The sequence below is a fragment of the Anabrus simplex genome, chromosome 9 (genome assembly GCF_040414725.1).
Source record: "Anabrus simplex isolate iqAnaSimp1 chromosome 9, ASM4041472v1, whole genome shotgun sequence".
Classification (NCBI taxonomy): Eukaryota; Metazoa; Arthropoda; class Insecta; order Orthoptera; family Tettigoniidae; genus Anabrus; species Anabrus simplex.
Window position 1 is genome coordinate 88,676,587 of NC_090273.1, and position 19,427 is coordinate 88,696,013.

Sequence of the window (19,427 nt, forward strand, 5' to 3'; positions counted from 1 at the left end):
AATTGTGATGGGAGACTGGAATGCAGTGGTAGGCCAAGGAAGAGAAGGTAGTACAGTAGGAGATTTTGGATTGGGACAAAGGAACGAAAGAGGAAGTCGGCTGGTTGAATCTGCACTGATCATAATTTAGTCCTTGCCAGTACTTGGTTCAAACACCACAAACGACGGCTGTATACGTGACGAGACCTGGAGACACTGGAAGGTATCAAATAGACTTCATTATGATTAGGCAGAGATTCAGAAACCAGGTGTTGGATTGCAAAACTTTCCCAGGAGCAGACGTGGACTCTGACCACAACTTGTTGGTCATGCAATGCCATCTGAAGCTGAAGAAATTGAAAAAAGGAAAGAATGCAAAAAGATAGGATCTAGACAAGTTGAAAGAAAAGAGTGTGAGGGATTGTTTCAAGGATCATGTTGCACAAGGACTAAATGAAAAGGCTGAAGGAAACACTACAGAGGAAGAGTGGAGAGTCATGAAAAATGAAGTCAGTAGGGCTGCTGAAGAAATGTTAGGAAGGAAGAAAAGATCAACTAAGGATCAGTGGATAACTCAGGAGATACTAGACCTGATTGATGAATGACGAAAATACAAGAATGCTAGAAATGAAGAGGGCAGAAAAGAATACAGGCGATTAAAGAATCAAGTGGATAGAAAGTGCAAAGTAGCTAAGGAAGAATGGCTGAAGGAGAAGTGCAAGGATGTCGAAGGCTGTATGGTCCTGGGAAAGGTAGATGCTGCATACAGGAAAATCAAGGAAACCTTTGGAGAAAGGAAATCTAGGTGTATGAATATTAAGAGCTCAGATGGAAAGCCACTTCTAGGGAAAGAAGACAAAGCAGAAAGATGGCAGGAGCATATCCAACAGTTGTATCAAGGTAAAGATGCAGATAATTAGGTTTTGGAACATGAAGAGGCTGTTGATGCTGATGAAATGGGAGACCCAATTTTGAGGTCAGATTTTGGCAGAGCTGTGAGTGACGTAAATAGGAACAAGGCATCTGGAATTGATGACATTCCCTCTGAATTACTGACTGCCTTAGGAGAAACCAGCATGGCAAGGTTATTTCGTTTAGTGTGCAAGATGTATGAGACAGGAGAAGTCCCACCCGATTTTCGGCAGAATGTTGTTATACCTATTCCCAAGAAAGCCGGTGCTGACAGGTGTGAAAACTACCGCACCATTAGTTTAGTATCTCATGCCTGCAAAATTTTAACACGTATTATTTACAGAAGAATGGAAAAACAAGTTGAAGCTGAGTTGGGAGAAGATCAGTTTGGCTTCAGAAGAAATGTAGGAACACGTGAAGCAATCCTGACTTTACGTCTGATCTTAGAGGATCGAATCAAGAAGGACAAGCCCACGTACATGGCATTAGTAGATCTAGAAAAGGCATTCGAAAATGTTGATTGGACCAAGCTATTTATGATTCTGAAGATGATAGGGATCAGATACCGAGAACGAAGAATGATCTACAATCTGTATAATAATCAGTCCTCAGTGATAAGAATTGAGGGCTTTGAAAAAGAATCAGCAATCCAGAAAGGAGTGAGGCAAGGCTTCAGTTTGTCCCCTCTCCTTTTCAATGTTTACATAGAACAGGCAGTAAAGGAAATCAAAGAGAAATTTGGAAAGGGAATCGCAGTCCAAGAAGAGGAAATCAAAACCTTGAGATTTGCCGATGATATTGTTATTTTATCTGAAACTGCAGAAGATCTCAAGAAGTTGCTGAATGGTATGGATGAAGTCTTGAGTAAGGAGTACAAGATGAAAATAATAAGTCCAAAACAAATGTAATGGAGTGCAGTCGAACAAAAGCAGGTGATGTAGGAAATATTAGATTAGGAAATGAAGTCTTAAAGGAGGTAGATGAATATTGTTACTTGGGTAGTAAAATAACTAACGATGGCAAAAGTAAGGACGACATAAAATGCAGACTAGCACAAGCAAGGAAGAGCTTTCTTAAGAAAAGAAATTTTCTCACTTCAGGCATTGATATAGGAATTAGAAAGATGGTTTTGAAGACTTTTGTGTGGGGCGTGGCATTGTATGGAAGTGAAACATGGACGATAACTAGCTCAGAAAGAAAGAGAATAGAAGCTTTTGAAATGTGGTGTTACAGAAGAATGCTGAAGGTGAGATGGACAGATCGAATCACGAATGAAGAGATACTGAATCGAATTGGTGAGAGGAGATCGATTTGGCTAAATTTGACGAGAAGAAGAGATAGAATGATAGGACACATCTTAAGACACCCAGGACTTGTTCAGTTGGTTTTTGAAGGAAGTGTAGGTGGTAGGAACGGTAGGGGTAGACCAAGGTATGAATATGACAAGCAGATTAGAGCAGATGTAGGATGCAATAGTTACGTAGAAATGAAAAGGTTAGTACAGGATAGGGTGGCATGGACAGCTGCATCAAACCAGTATGTGGACTGATGACTCAAAGAACAAGTCAGACGGTATTTACCCGTTTTGCATTCCTTCATTCACATCTGTCACACGGAATAGTACTACGGGGACAATTCAGCTGAGATCGTTACTTCATTGCTGTGTGTAAGTGGTGGAAGAATGCTATATTATACATAAAAGATACATAATATGGAATCATGCAGACCTACTGTATATTTCAAGAGCTTGAAATTGTGTCTCGTCCAGCTTTATACATTTTTATTTACTTGGAGTTAAAAGAAAATCTTGTTAAATATCACAGTACAACAAATATATATATATATATATATATATTTTTTTTTCGCTTTCAGAAATGAAAATATGCGATTTTAGTTAATTCGCATACGCTAATTTCGAATCTTAAAGCTCGTTGCTGTCCGCTTCTGTGGTGTAGTGGTTAGTGTGATTAGCTGCCACCGACGGAGGCCCGGGTTCGATTCCCGGCTCTGTCACGAAATTTGAAAAGTGGTACGAGGGCTGGAACGGGGTCCACTAAGCCTCGGGAGGTCAACTGAGTAGAGGTGGGTTCGATTCCCACCTCAGCCATCCTGGAAGTGGTTTTCCGTGGTTTCCCACTTCTCCTCCAGGCAAATACCGGGATGATACCTAACTTAAGGCCACGGCCGCTTCCTTCCCTCTTCCTTGTCTATCCCGTTCAATCTTGCCATCCCCCCGCAAGGCCCCTGTTCAGCATAGGAGGTGAGGCCGCCTGGGTGAGGTACTGGTCATACTCCCCAGTTGTATCCCCCGACCCAGAGTCTGAAGCTCCAGGACACTGCCCTTGAGGTGCTAGAGGTGGGATCCCTCGCTGAGTCCGAGGGAAAAACCAACCCTGGAGGGTAAGCAGATTAAGACAGTAAGAAAAAAAGAAAGAAAGCTCGTTGCTCATTTTTTATAGTTAACTACTTTTTGTTATATTGACTCTGTTTTATTTAAACTTTGTGTATTTTAATGTGCTATTTTAACTTTTAATTTTGAATTTCGTGTGGCTATTTCTAGCCGAGTGCAGCCCTTGTGGGGCAGACCCTCCGATGACGATGGGCGGTGTCTGCCGTGTGCAGGTAACTGCGTGTTATTGTGGAGGAGGATAGTGTTATGTGTGCTGTGTGAGTTGCAGGGGACAGCACAAACACCCAGCCTCCGGGCCATTGGAATTAACCACTGAAGGTTAAAATCCCCGATCCGGCCGGGAATCCAACCCGGGACCCTCTGAACAGAACGCCAGTACGCTGGGCATTCAGCCAACGAGTCCGGACACTTATAATTTGAATGCTGTATATGTATATCACTTCAAAGGCAAAGCCTTATCCTATTTCAATCTGTATCATTTTATAAGGAAATTGATTATTTTAAATTCACATTCTTTTTCATAGTTTTTTAAATTCTAGTCAGTGGATAAATTTTAATTTTTTTATTGTCATTACATCATCTCGTACCATTAGCGGTCGATGATCCGGATGTTAGGCCCCTTTAAACAACGAGCATCCTCATCCTCATTATCATCATCAAGAACAAGGAAGGTCTGAGAGGAAAGATAAAACTGAATAGCATGGCACAAAACAAGTGGGAACAATGCCAGACTCAGCTATGGGACCAGTGGTCGCCAACCCATGCTCTCAAGTTGAGAGCCCGTAAGTTCCCCTTTTTATTCTCCTTTTACGGCAGGCAGGGGTGTGTTCCGCCGGCCTCTGCTACAGGGGGTGGAGAAATCGACAGAAGAGATTGTGAAACATTGTAAATGTTAAACAATATGAATATGAAGTAATATGATTTTCATGAAATATTCTGTTGCTATTGCACCGACTCAGACAGGTGTTATGGTGACGATGGGAGAGAAGAGAGCTTGGACTGAGAAGGAAGCGACTATGGTCTCAATTAAGGTTGAGAATTGGGAATGCACGGAAAACCACCTTTTAGGCTGCCGACAGTGGGGTTCGAACTGACCATCTCCTGGATGCAAGCTCACAGTTACATGGCCCGAACTGCTCTGCCGATCACTCGTTCATTAAATGTGAAAAAGAAAAAATTGTTCGAAATGAATTCTACACACACTGCAAATTGTAACTGTCCTCCTTCTCAGCCATTGTTTAGAATGTGAAAGTTCATAGTATTCTTCTTCCGCTTTTTCCACACATGTGAATTTGGCCCTATTTCAAGGCCGGATGCCCTTCCTGACGCCAACCCTATATGACTATATCGAGGTATGTAATCACTTTTGCGTGTTTCTGTGCTGGTTAGTAGTGAGGTGTGTTGTTTAAATATTGAGAGGAGAGAGTGGGGGACAGGCCAGAAGAACCAATCAGAAGCGATTAAAATCCCTGACCCGGACGGAAATGGAACCTGGGGCCTCTAAATCGAAGGGCAGTACGCTTTGTCATGGAGTCGAACGATGGGAATTTCATGTTCTGTCTGTCTTTGCTAATAATTTATTTTTCTTTAAAATGAGGAAAAAATGTGTTGAAAGTTGGATTGATTGTTCTTCTTCCTTGATGAATAGATTAACTTCCTCGAACAACTGTTCGTTAAATGGATCTCCAGTCCAGATTTTTCTTTCCCTTTTTTGATTTTTATATTTTTCCCCGTGAGTTGATGTTTGTACTGTAAGAGTTATATAGAGATAAACATGTTTTGGTATATTTGGGAATGGCGGGGCATATTTTTATTTTGTCCATTTTGCCTGTTTTACTATTTGTTGCATTTTATTTTACTTAATGCCTGATTCTGTTTTTAAAGCAATAAATTGATATATTTATCTACAGACATCTTCCCGTTATTTTGGCATGGTACACTTTTTAGGAGCCTCCGTGGCTCAGACGGCAGCGCGTCGGCCTCTCACCGCTGGATACCGTGGTTCAAATCCCGGTCACTCCATGTGAGATTTGTGCTGGACAAAGCGGAGGCGGGACAGGTTTTTCTCCGGGTACTCCGGTTTTCCCTGTCATCTTTCATTCCAGCAACACTCTCCATTCTCACTTAATAGCATCTATCACTCATTAATATATCACTTTGGGAGTGGCGACCCCATCGTACTAACAGCCTATATATGCATCATTCATTACATCCCTGACCCGGTCAATGACTGGAAAACAGGTTGTAGGTTTTCATTTTTCACATTTTTTTTTTTTTTTTTTTTTTTTTTTTTTTTTTTTTTTTTTTTACAAAATGATTTGCTATTCAAGTTGGCCATGTGGTGACAAGTCTGAGCGTGTTATATCTTCCTTTATTCAGGTATTCTGCCTTATGGCAGGTCTTTTTGCCTGTTCATAGCCAAGTTTTTCATGTTCGATTATTTCTTTCCTTTGATGTCCACCATTTTATATCTTTCCCTTCCTTTTCTTATTTTGCGTTTCACCATTCCTTGTTTCAGTAAACAGTCCCTCCTCAAACAATGTCCGATCCAGTTCATTTTTTTCCTTCTAATGAATTCCAGAAAATAAGTCAAATTTTCCAAATATTAAAAGGTTATCTCTCAGTAACAGTAATCTGCACTTCTGTGTTTTAAATACACTCGTAATACATAAGTTGATGTGGACCGGTCTATTTCAGAAATGAAAACTATTTTGGTTGATAGGAGTGTGAGTTAGAGCACTCAGATTTTGTGGAAAGGGCTTATGGTAGTGTGTATTATGCTCTTATTCAAACTTATGGATATTATTTTAAATTGCCGTTTCATTAATATGAAGTGTTTATTTGACATATTTTGCCTGCCTATTTTGACAATTTTGAGTGCGTAAATGTTCTGGATTAGATTTTAGTGTAAACTACGCTTGTAAAAAAATGAAATTGCGTATGGCTTTTAGTGCCGGGAGTGTCCGAGGACATGTTCGGCTCGCCAGATGCAGGTCTTTTGATTTGACACCCGTAGGCGACCTGCGCGTCGTGATGAGGATGAAATGATGATGAAGACGACACATACACCCAGCCCTCATGCCAGCGAAATTAACCAATTAAGGTTAAAATTCCTGACCCTGCCGGGAATCGAACCCGGGACCCCTGTGACCAAAGGCCAGCACGCTAACCATTTAGCCATGGAGCCAGACACGACGCTTGTAAGTGTCTTGCTTGTCTCGTTTACTGCAGCTTTGTACGTCCCTGGTAGGCGGCGGAGTGGTGGGGGAAGGCCGCGGCCGTATTTGCTATGACGCAGAGAGCGAACAGAGGCAGTACGCGGATGTCAGTGGCCGGTGTAGGATTGTTGTTACTCAGTTGAATCTTCACAATGCCGTCCACAGTGGAGTTAGGCCTGTTGGAGAAGAATGCGGCGGCCGATCTCAATGTTAATAATGGTCGTGTTATGTCTGTGTCTGGCAGGAGGAAGTCATCCGTTAAAGTGACCATCGTACCATGCCAACCCAAACAGCTGACCCATCTACCCAAGAGGCCGCCCGTCGACATCGGCTTCTCAGATCTCACCTACACCGTGTCCGAAGGCCGAAAAAAGAGTGAGTACCTTAATTATCTGAGGATTTACATGTAATGCAGTGTATGTATAGTTAAATTCTTTTGTTCTCGCATGTACTGGTTAGCAACAGGAACACACTTCCTCATAACTACAGTAATATTGAGGTTCTCATTTTATGTACTCAATGTTGTGGATTCAGATTCTGTTCCGGAATGTTATTTAAGTGTCACATGTCAGGAGATGATGATGATTATTATTATTATTATTTCGTGTCAGAGCGTTGATACATTACAAATATACATAAACATTGCATACACGTTACAATTAAGATTATTGACATATTAAAGGACCCTTTTTCAACTAAAATTTTATAACATTCCGTCATCTCATAAAATCTATAGCATTTGAAGAGATGTGAAAAATATACTGTCTTTTTTTTTTTTTTTTTTTTTTTTGCTATTGCCCCATGTTATTGGAAATTTGGCCCATTTTTACCACCGAGTATCTTTACTGTGGGCAGCCCTATGTGGAGGAGTGAGTTCAGTCTCGTGTGTTTCTGTGGTGGGTGATAGTGTGGTGTGTTGTGTCTAGAAGTGTATTAAGACGAATACAGCTAGTCCCCGTGTCAGAGGAATGAACCAAACGCGGTTAAAATATCCGGCCCGACGTCGAACCCATGGTCCTCTGAATAGAAGGCCAGTTCGCTGACCATTCAGCCAAGGAGCCAGACATATCACTATGATCATCCAATGGGTTATTAAGTCATTGCTAACTATATATAAAGAAATTGACGTTCACACAACGTACGTCATAGAAATTGAATAAGAAAGGGGGAATTTAGTCCGTAGTGTAACTGTTAACGTATCTAGCCACCATCCTCGAAAGCCCGGCGTTCGATTACCGGTACTGCCAGAAATTTAGATTGGCAGAATAAATAGGTACACTCAACCACAGAAAAACTGGACATCATAAAAATATGTAATTTCATACATTCTTGAAACTCGAAAAATATACGTAAACTGTGGACGGCCGGTGGGCGACACCTGCATGATATGTTCATTCTATTTCTACGACGGCCAATTTTTGTGTGGTTGAACGTACATGAAACTCGCCTCCGGGAGAGGACAAGAATTTACATTAAGAGGTGAACACGAGTCAAGAAGAAGCTGATTATTATGTTAATCGGTGATATATAATACGAGGACTCTAATGAGATGTGTAGCATTGTTTGGGAGTGAAACATGGACAGTAACTAGCGCTGAAAGACGGTGAATTGAAGAGTTTGAAATGTGGTGTTACAGATAGGAATATCTGGTCACAAATGGAGACATATTGAATCGAGTTGGTGAGTGGAGAATGATTTGGCGAAATTTGACCAGAAGGGGAGAGAGTGGTGGGGCATTTCTTGAGACAGCCAGGACTTGTTCAGTTAGTTCTTAAGGGTAGGCATAAATATGACACACACATTAGAGTTAGCGTAGGATGTAATAATTACATTGAAATGAAAAGCTTAGCATAAGACAATTTCCTGGAGAGATGTGATGTATCAAACCAGTCTATGGACTGATAACCCAACAACGAGGTCTTTACAGCTCATAGCATTGAAAGAATGGCTTTTCAAATTAAGATATACTCAACGTATTTTAAGAGTTGTTCTTTTTCCTGGTGGAGTCACGTGTGCGAACAGCTCTCTTGCTCATGTAGACTTGGCTCTGATTAGCGGCCGGATGTCGAACTGTGTCGAGGGATGTATTCAGTATTGTTTGGTTGGTAGTGTAGTGTGTTACGTGCATATGAAAATGGTATGTATTGACGTCAAGACACCCAGTCAGCGTGCCAAGGAAATTAACCAAATGTGCCTAAATCGAACCCCGGGGCCCTTTAAACCGAAGGTCAGCACGCTGTTAATTCAGCCCGAGAGCCGAACGTATCACCTCATCGTCATTAATGGGTTTGCAAGACGTTGATAACTGAAAATATATGAACAAACAGATAATATACGTCATAGAAATGAGAGAAGAAAGGGTATTTAGAGGTGAAAAGGAGTAGACAAAGTGATGATTCTGTACGAAACTAGGTATTTTACAGTTCATACTTTCCAAACAACGACCTGTCAACGCAAGGAAAATCCGTAAAGTATCGTCCTCTTCCGCGTCTTCTGCACCCTAGTGGGGTCGTAGGTGCAGTCCCCCCCCCCCCCCCACCTGAGAGGTGGCGGTGAGGTGGTGATTATTGTTTTAAGAGGAAGTACAACTAGGCAACCATCCTCTATATAACACTAATCAGAGGGGAAAAAAGGAAGGGATCCGACACTTCGAAGAACGAAGATGGCGGCTAAAGGAAGACAAGGGCCACGAAGGGCGTGAAAATGAAAGAATCCCTAGCCCTCGCAAACCTAATAGCGTCGGGATCGGAAAAGAACAAGAGTTGACCAAGAGAGGTCGGATAGGATAGATGAAAGTGAGGAGCCCGGCACAAGTAAGTGGAAGCAATGCTAGGACTCAGCTAAGGGCCCCGTGGTCGCCAACCCACGCTCTAAAGTTCAGAGCCCCTGGGGCCTCTTTTAGTCGCTTCTTACGACAGGCAGGGGATACCGTGGGTGTTATTCTACCGCCCCCACCCACAGGGGGCCCCACCTGAGAACTTACCCCGTTTTACCACCGGATGCCCTTCCTGACGTCAACCCTATGTGAAGGGATGTATTTACTATTACCTATTTCCGTAGTGGTTGGTATTGTTTTATGTGTATGAAGACGAGTGCATTGGGACAAACACAAAATTCCCAGTCCCCGAGTCGAAGAAATACGGCAGTTGAATTCCCCGGCGCGATTGAGAATCTAAATCGGGACCCTCTGAACGGAAGGCCTTAACACATACCATTAAGACAAGGAGCCGAATTATTATTATTATATAGATTTTGTTTGGCCGGCGGTCTATTTGAAATCAGCGTCATCATTTTCCCGACACCACTGTAACCATAGCAACCAGTGTTCGCCTATACAGGGTATTTCTACATTCCCTTTACAGACTTTAAGTCCTTGCAGTGGGAACCAAGACGGTTAAGTTTAGCATAGGAACTTGCGTCCGGAAACGTACCGTCTTCCCTTTACCCCCAAAAAACCACCACAACATACGTTCAAATCTCCCGCGTCGTCGGCGCCACTGACTGGCGTGCGTACCTCAGTGAACGATGACGTGATGTCTCATACCCCTACAGGTTTCTTGACATTCCATGTCATTCAGATGCGTGTGTGATCCGCACGGAGACGTGTTCTACCTGCTATGTTGTGCTTGTGATCTTACAGCAGTAATTCTTTACTACGAACACAGTAGTAAGCTGTACGTACAGTACTGCACCAAAGATTTGCGCAATGGTGGATAGGTCGTGGTGGCTCGATTACTTGGCCCGCACGTTCACCCGACTTGACACCGCTAGACAAATAACTGTGCGGTCACATGAAAACTTGATTTACGAGAACACTGTGAAATCCGAGGAGGACCTATTGACGCGGATTATGGCTGCGCCGGATGTTGGAGGACCAGGGATTGGTGGCCGTGTGTACGAGAACATGATACTTAGGTACCGTGTCTGTGTTGACGTCGGTGGTCGTCACATCGAGCCCCACCTGTAATTGTACCCAGACGACAAGCAACAGGAGTCGGACAGAGTGCCGAAATTGCGGGAGCTGTGAAAGTGTGCTGTGTGGTTTTTGCGGGTAGCGGGAAGACTGTATGTTCACGGACACAAGTTCCTATGATAAAATTAATTGGTTTGGTCCCCAATGCAAGCCCTCAAAGTCTGTAATGGGAATTCAGAAACGCCCTACATACTAGGCCAGTTGCGACATCTCGCTGTGCGCTTTCTTCGTGTAACTAAAAGCTTGAAAACATTTCGTATCAAGTGAAGCCCGTTCTACACCTCGGTTAAGAATTGAAATCGCTAAACTAGCCGGGAAACAAACCCAGGGCCTTGAATTAAGAGAAGGGTACGCTACCTCTACACCACTTGGCTGGCTAATAATAATAATACCTAATAATAATAATAATAATAATAATAATAATAATAATAATAATAATAATAATAATAATAATATTTACGAGGTCTAGATTGTCCTTCATTTTCTCACAATTCATGAGCCGCATCATTCTTTAGCAGATACTCATTTTTTTCTATTTATCGAAACTCGTATCTCCTCTGTAGTGCAATCAAAGGATGCATTATCTGTACCCCCTTTATATCGTAAGAGGCTGCTAAGAGTGGAACAACCAAGTAATCTGTACTTCCTCTTCGGTCTTTTAAGCCTAAAATCATACCCACGATTCTGTGTTTTCCTTGTAGCGGAGAAAATGCGCGAGTGAGTTTTTTTTTTTTAAATAATTATTATTGCCATGGTGTAGGGGTAGCGTGTCTGCCTCTTATTGGGGGTCGCAGGTCTGTTCCCGGCCAGTGCCACGATCTTAAAAATCTGAACCGAGGCTGGCACGGGCTTTTACTCAGCCTCATGAATCCAACTGGAGAGGTACAGCATCTTGTATGAGAGACAGCGGGCACGGTCACGAAAGCCAAAGCAATGCCGCAGATGATGTGACGCTGTTCACGTAAAACTGTGGCCATCTAACAGTTGTCTGCAGAAAGGGCTGCACGTCCTGCGATATATTATTATTATTATTATTATTATTATTATTATTATTATTTACAGTTTTGCTTTAGGGCCTACGTGGCGTCGATGGGATAGGAAAGGGCTAGGAATGCAAAGGAAGCGAATGTGGCCTTATTTAAGATACAGCCTCCGTATCTGTCTGGTGTAAAAATTGGAAACCGCGGAAAACCACCTTCAGGGCTGCCGACAATGGAGTTGGAATCCACTATCTCCCGAATGCAAGCAGATAGCTACGTGACCGAAACCGCACAGCTACTTGCTTGGTGGTGGTGGTGGTGGTGGTGGTGGTGGTATTGAATATAGCACATTCTTGAATGGAGGTAGTAGAAAACTGCATCCCAGGGATGATGGACAGAAAGATGACTTTGAGTAATTTTGCACAAGTAGAGTACCGCTAAATGCAAGGACTGGTACTCCGTAACCACTGATACATTTCCCACAGTTTGTAAGCTACGGTGGGCTTCTTTCTTGGCCTTCTTATTATTATTATTATTTATATTATTATTATTATTATTATTATTATTATTATTATTATTATTATTATTATTTCTCTATCATTGCTGGGAAGAGTTCTTGAATTGTCAAATTATAGGATGTTAACAGTTGTCATCATTTTATCGTATGAACGTACTCAAATGATTCACGGATTCATTGATACCTCGTCATAGATAATTCACCGAACAGCGAAGTCCGCTGAATACTAAATTGTTTTTTGCCAGTATAACAAGATAAAATCAATGCATTTGCTCACGCAGGGAAAATTATTTTATTCACGCTGTCTCTTGGAAACATGAGTTTTTATTTGGATTTTCCCGTGACTGCGATGACGTTATTGTAAGTGGCGAAATTCTGGGAAGACATTCTTATTCACGACACGAAAATAAACTCCTGCACGCGCAATGTGTTGTACTGGTTTCAGGAAGACCCTGGAGTTAGAAATCGACGTATAAGTACGTGCAGAACTTCAGTTTAAAATGTATGTTCAGTCCTCAGCATGAAGGCTGGTTGCATCCTCTAGCCGTCCTAGATGGCCTAGGCATCACTGAAGAGGCGTGCTAGGGAAGTACTTTCCCGTTGCTTTCCTCACTGAGCCAGAAGTTCCTATTACATATCAGTCTGTCAAGCCAATTGAAATGCATGCACCAACCGACCCTATGAGCAACATTTTCACACCCTTCATAGCAGGTACTGGCTGGATAAGCATTGGCATTACTAGCATCGCTCATACCTCAGTCGCTTTCATGTTGTCCTTTCCTAAATATTCACCGAGAAGAATGACTGTTTAAGGCTGTTATTACACCATCAAATAAACTTGTCAAATCTCTCTTGACAGTGAACACTTAAGAGAATATTGTGATGCTAGAGAATAGTTGCTCACCGCCAGAGCAACAATGTATTTATTGTGTTCAGTAAGTGGAGTTTCCGAGCAAATTGGGTATAGGCCGTGTATCTATTAGCTTGCATTCGGAAGATGGTAGGTTCGAACTCCCACAATCGACAGCTTTGAAGATGGTTGTCACACCGAGCAAGGACTGGGACTATACCTTAATTTAAGGCCACGGGCTCTTCCTTCCCAGTCAAAACCCTTTCCAATCGTATTGTCGCCATGAAACGTACCTAGAGTCGGTGCAGAAAAGTACTCAACTACTACAGTTATATACCCGATTACTCGCTTTTATCTTTGCAAGAAAACTTTTTGCTAAAAGTAAAATTTGTCTTTATACTGGAGACGCCTCGCATAAAATACACATTGTTTGAAATACAGATAAAAATATATGTTAACAATAAAATATGAAATGTAAATTGCTATGCTATATATTTAAACGTAATTGAGAACAAAATATCTTCGTCATTCTAATTGTTGATGTTTTACATTGAGAACGATGTCAGTGTTTGAAGCAAATTGTTCTTTCTATTTTATGCACATGTCTTTAATGAATGGACCACCACCACTTTTTTGATTCTGTTAACGTGTCACCAGGAAACGTCTCTCTCTGACATTTAAGAAGCTGTTTTTACCTGCAATATTAGTAATTCACTTAAACGAGTTGGTAGTGAACCTTAACCTAGATTGGTTTGTAGGAAGTTTGCTGCCCCACGAAAGTGTTCTGGCAATTCAATCACACTCGCTTATGGACCGCTAATCAGTTTTCAAATATATATATTACTTCTTTTGATTTAAAGCAGCTCTACTGTAATTTCCACGCCGGTGTGTATATCTGGAGAATTTTTTCCGTCACCGATTCTTGTTTCGGCCTGTTTCCATGACATAAGACTCTTAGACCTTCCGAACCAAATTGCTGGGTTTAACCCCGGCTGTCGAAGGTGTTCGAACACTCCAACCTAATGCCGATATTTTCTGACACCTCGGCATCTCCGATACCGTAATAGTAGTTAGTTGGACTAAAATAATAATAAAATGTGCTTTTATATAAATACTAAAATTCATCATAACACTGTCGTCAAACCGGTATCTCTCCATGCTTCAGAATACGTTATCCTCTCTCAGAAATGTGCATTCGGTAAGTTGGAGCAAAAAGAGAGCAAGGATTCTCCCCAACATTCTTGGCCCAAATTAGAAAAAACGGTAAGTACATAAGAAAATCCAGGCAAGAAAATAATCTACTCTAAGATAAAGAACATCACGGAGACACAATGCGCAGACGCAGGGTTTGCTTCTACGATCACTGAGGACGGATGGACAAATCTCGCTGGACAAAATGCATTTTTAACAATTTCAACTCAAAACGAAAAACAATAATTCCCTGGTACGTTAAAGTCAATAAAGACCTCGAAGAAATGGGTCTAGAACCAGATGACGCGCACAAACGAGAATTTTTCATAAAAAGCATTGACTCTCCTTCGGTGATTACTGGGATCATTATATAAACAGAATAGTAAACAGAATAGAGCATAGTTCGTTGTACGTTGTTCCAAATCTTGGAAGTATTCCTATATTCATAGGAAAACTGTCTGATATTAAATTCAGAATAACATCATTAGGATTTCTTGTTAACGAACAAGTGTTAGGCGAAATACTTGTTCAGTTACATCACAAGTCATTATGACATGTCCTTTAGGAAATAGTATTTTGATTCCCGCTTTATGGATCACACGTGTCAGTCAGCGCGCTCGAACTTCACTTTACATTGCTCATCTTAATTTATAATGTCTTCTGCCTTGTCATTCATTTCATTTGCATACTCGTACTGCAAAGAAGCCTTGCTATGGATTTAAAACTAACCCGGGTTACTCAGCCCGTCAGGCAGCAGCGCAGTTGCGTATTATTCGCGAAAGGAATAGTTTCAAATAACGTGCTATCTATCTTTGAAGAATACTTACCTCAGAGAATCATCTGGGATTGATCTATCTCCAGAGCCATGCTCCCTTGCTATTTCAATCCCAGTCAATAAACACTGCAGTGGCTCAGGATATGAGATATAATCCATACAGAGGATCCTAATTTTGAAATAAGGGAATGCGTTAGAAAGATGTTCTGAACTGTCATATGAAGAAGTGCCAAATTAACAGCGGCAGCGGGAAGGATTCAGCGTCTGATCGGGCTGTGTGGCAACGTACTGTCCAAGAGGGGGGGGGGGCAGTATTTTGAAGAACAGTGACGAAGGCACGAATAAAATAAATCACACAGTAGAAAAGAAAGAAAACGTCGGAACTGACTGCGAGGTTCTGCAACAATCAGTAGCGTGGGTAGATTTGATGTGAAATCATTCTGGGAGAGCTTGTGGTTCAGTCATCTGAGAACCGATACTCGACAGCAGTGATAAACTCGTTATACTGACCAGCCAGTGAATGCCTATGATCTTATTAATTTTTCCCCTCAATTGCTGTGAGCGGTGTTCCAATTTTCAGATCTCTCCTCTTCATATTCAGACAAAATACCACACTACCAACCACCACAGAAACACGCAATAGTGATTACATCCCTCCATATAGGGTTGGGGACAGAAAGGGCATCCGGCCGTAAAACAGGGCCAAATCGACACGTGCGACGCAGCTCGCGCCCGCGACCCCACAGGTGTGGGGAAAAAGTGGTAGAAAAAGAATAATGTTCCAAGTTTCAGATCCTCAAACAGGTGTTGCTGTCATTTCTGCATGCAGCATGTCGGTAAACAAGAGCACGGTCACTCCGTTTCCGTACTCCCGTAGGAAACCTGTCAACGTCAATGAAAGGATAATCCGATAGAAAAACAATAAAAATTACCCCATTGTAGTAGTGTTGAGAATGTTCTCTCTCAGGCTGTAGACAAGCGTTATAACGTATGATAATATTCCAGTTCACTCTCTACAATTCAGCCTCACCTTTCTTCAAAATTCCGATGTGCATTGTATTTAAAAATCTACAGCACGCGAAAAGACACTGTTCAATACTTAATTCAGAAGCCATAAAACGTAATCTACCGATCAATTACTGCTGTCTAAGAAGCAATCACGCTGTACGCTCCACGGAAGCTTATCGCAGACTAGCTGAGACCAAATACTTTAATACACCAATACCGGACAGCTGTATCTCAACAGCATTGAGTGGAGTGCGAACAGCGATGGTGGTGACATCTAGCGTGTTGGTGTGAACTGCATACTTGTCTATGCTACAGCTGAGCGGAATGCACCACACTCATTGGAAATATTTTAGTTAAAATAATTGAGTAATCACAATAATTAAGAATGAAATTTTAAAATATGAAATTCCTCCTTCATAAACCTCCAAACGAGCATTATGTTAGCCGTGCCTTTCGCTATGTCTTAAAAATTATAAAGCAGAATCTGTTTGAGGATCCACCCAGCCTCTGGGGAAATACTTAATAACTACACTCTCCTCTTCTTTCTAACCTTTTCTCAATTACCTAGCGCAGGATGTTGTATGGACTTAGCCTAGTTTTCCGGCCGGATGCCTTTCATAACAGCAATCATATGTGGAGGGTTATATACCGTACTCACTAGTGTTTTTGTGGTTGTTTTTTGCATGATGTGTTGTATGTACTTGAAGATGCGTATGAATACGAACACAAACCCGTAGCCCTCGATCTACAGGAATTAACAGACGCGATTAAAATCTCGGACTTAGCCGGGAATCGTACCAGGGCCCTCAGAACCGAAGGTCAGTACGCTGACCATTCCGTGGTGGTGATTATTTTAAAAGGAAGTACAACTGGCCAGCCATCCTCTATTAACACTAATCAGAAGGGAAATGGGCCGGCCCCGTGGTGTAGAGGTAGCGTGCCTGCCTCTTACCCGGAGGCCCCGGGTTCGATTTCCGGCCAGGTCAGGGATTTTTGCCTGGACCTGAGGGCTGGTTCGAAGTCCACTCAGCCTACATGATTAGAACTGAGGAGCTATCTGACGGTGAGATAGCGGCCCCGGTCTAGAAAGCCAAGAATAACGGCCGAGAGGATTCGTCGTGCTGACCACACGACACCTCGTAATCTGCAGGCCTTCAGGCTGAGCAACGGTCGCTTGGTAGGCCAAGGCCCTTCAAGGGCTGGAGTGCCAAGGGGTTTGGTTTTAGAAGGGAAATGGAAGAAGTCCAACACTCCAAAGAATGATGGTATCATAAATGGCACGAAGAGCTAACCAATCAGCCAAAGAGCCAACGGGGACAGATAACCTAACAACATCCATGATTTATTAAGATTTTGGGAAAGAGAATTGCTGTAATTTAGAAACAGTAGTTTGGTCCATTATTTTGACTTCTTTCTTTTCTTCTTCTTCTTCTTCTTCTTCTTCTTCTTCTTCTTCTTCTTCTTCTTCTTCTTCGGTACGGCCAATCTTTCCGAACTCTACAGAGCAACTCAACCTCACGCTGACATCTCGCTTTTGCCGTTCTTTGAATTTTCTGTTTTACCTCTGAAGACAAAAATACATAATATATAACACATATTGGGGTTACGTGAGTGAACTACGATATTCATGACAAGGATGAAGGGTCCAGAATTTCATAAAGTCTCTTTCACAAATTAATGCATGAAGAATTACCATACGTTTTAAATTAATTGGACTGGTGCTCAAGCCTATGCCAATAATGCACTGAAATAATTTTCTTACGCCGGGCTGAGTGGCTCAGACGGTTGATGCGATGGCCTTCTGATCCAATTTGGCAGGTTCGATCCTGGCTCAGTCCGGTGGTATTTTAAGGTGCTCAAATACGCCAGCCTCGTGTAGGTAGATTTACTGGCATGTAAAAGAATTCCTGCGGGATTATATTCCGGCACCTCGGCGTCTCCGAAAACCGTGAAAGTACTTAGTGGGACGTAAAAAAAATTAGTATTATTTTCTTACAGTAAAAGAAAAGGTGACTGGATTCGAAACTCATGGCTTTGAATTTTCAATTTCAAGACTACCACGATAACCATTTACGCTACAGACCCGCAAGTTTTCGATTGTGAAATTTATGGCACTGTTTAACAATATGGACCCTCAAGCTTGAGTATACTAGAGTTGCATATTTGTTAATATTATTGGTTTTACGTCGTATTAACATTTCAGTAGGGTATTTGATTGAATTTCTTAATATAAGGGGCATAGAATGTAACCTCAACACAGATGGAAGGTCATTACTTTTTGTAATACTTGCGGTCCTTATCATTTCCCACGCCCATTATCTTGCTGGGTAATTTGTTCAGCGCATAACACTTTTCTTGGAATATAAGTGCAATGTAAGATTATTTAGTGACAAACACTGATACATTATAAACAACACGGCAGTGCGCCAAGAATCATGCAGATGGCAATATGTTTTTGAAGAGTTGGTCACACCAAGCCATGTAGGTAGCAGCACTATCGGCTTTCTCGCTGAAAACAGCAAGCTGTCCGGTATTATCATATTAAAGTATTTGCTGAGACCATATCACCGGGAGAGCTATATGGGTCAGGTGGGTGTTGCATCATCCACTCGCTCAGACACGACACAGGGAATAACCGCCAGCTCAACTGAGGCTTGCACTGTATGATAATAGGACTTCACCCATTTTCTTCCCACAGCCCTTTACTGAGGTTGTACTCGCAAGTTTCAGATCCTCAAACAGGGGTTCAAACCATGGCAGTTTTTGTGATCATAGTGTCCGTTCCGTGTAACTGAAATGAAAATCAACAGCATTTTTCCAGTCATTAGACCTGGTCAGGAATGAAGTGAAGCCCCATCTAGCGGCGAGGATAGGAATTGTGTCGGCTGCTGAGGCCTGTCGCCCTCCTCTGGTGCAATGACTGATAGATGAAATGAAATATTGAAGAGTGTTGCTGGAATGAAAGATGACAGTGAAAACCGGAGTACCCGGAGAAAAATCTGCCCTGCCTCCGCTTTGTCCAATACAAATCTAACATTGAGTGAGCGGGATTTGAACCACGGAACCGAGCTGCCGCCTGAGCAACGGAGGCACCCTTCCTTGTAGCTCGTATTTCAGGTAAATGTTATACGTTGTGATATCTCCTCAGCTGCTTATCTACAGGAATGAGGGATGGCCTGTTAGCTTCTAAATCTGAAATAACTGATCTGGCCCATAGTAGCCTTTGTATCTTATTCTCCGTAACTAAGTCTGGAATGTACTGATAACGGCCCAAAGTATCTGGAGATAAACAATGTGTCTATTGCAAGGTTCAGGTAATTTATCTTGGCTACTTGATTCTGCCACTTCACGTTATCACGAAGTGAGTTTTCCTCGGCGTCCTCCTGTGATACGATGGCTGATTTGGTACCTTCGCCAGTTATCACATACCGTAACTCGTTATCATTTGATTCAGCTTTGTCACCTAGTGTTAACAGTCGACTAGCGGGAGGTTGCTTAAAGCTCAACACCGTGTTGAAATGTTAACACTGCGTATTCGAATTCACATGCCGCGGAATATTTTTTTTGAAAGTTCGTAGAGAAATATGCCACACCTTTGTCGAAAATAACAGGTG

The 19,427-nt window shown here is 42.1% G+C and overlaps 1 protein-coding gene across 1 annotated transcript in view; it reads left to right on the forward strand.

Moving 5' to 3' along the window:
• The first annotated feature begins 6,626 nt into the window (after positions 1-6,626).
• Positions 6,627-19,427, forward strand: part of LOC136881087 (ATP-binding cassette subfamily G member 4) — a 203,218-nt gene continuing 190,417 nt past the window's right edge. The window contains exon 1 of the mRNA XM_067153706.2: positions 6,627-6,894. Coding sequence (XP_067009807.2) covers positions 6,672-6,894 — 223 coding nt within the window. The 5' untranslated portion in view covers positions 6,627-6,671. The remainder of the gene's footprint in view (positions 6,895-19,427) is intronic.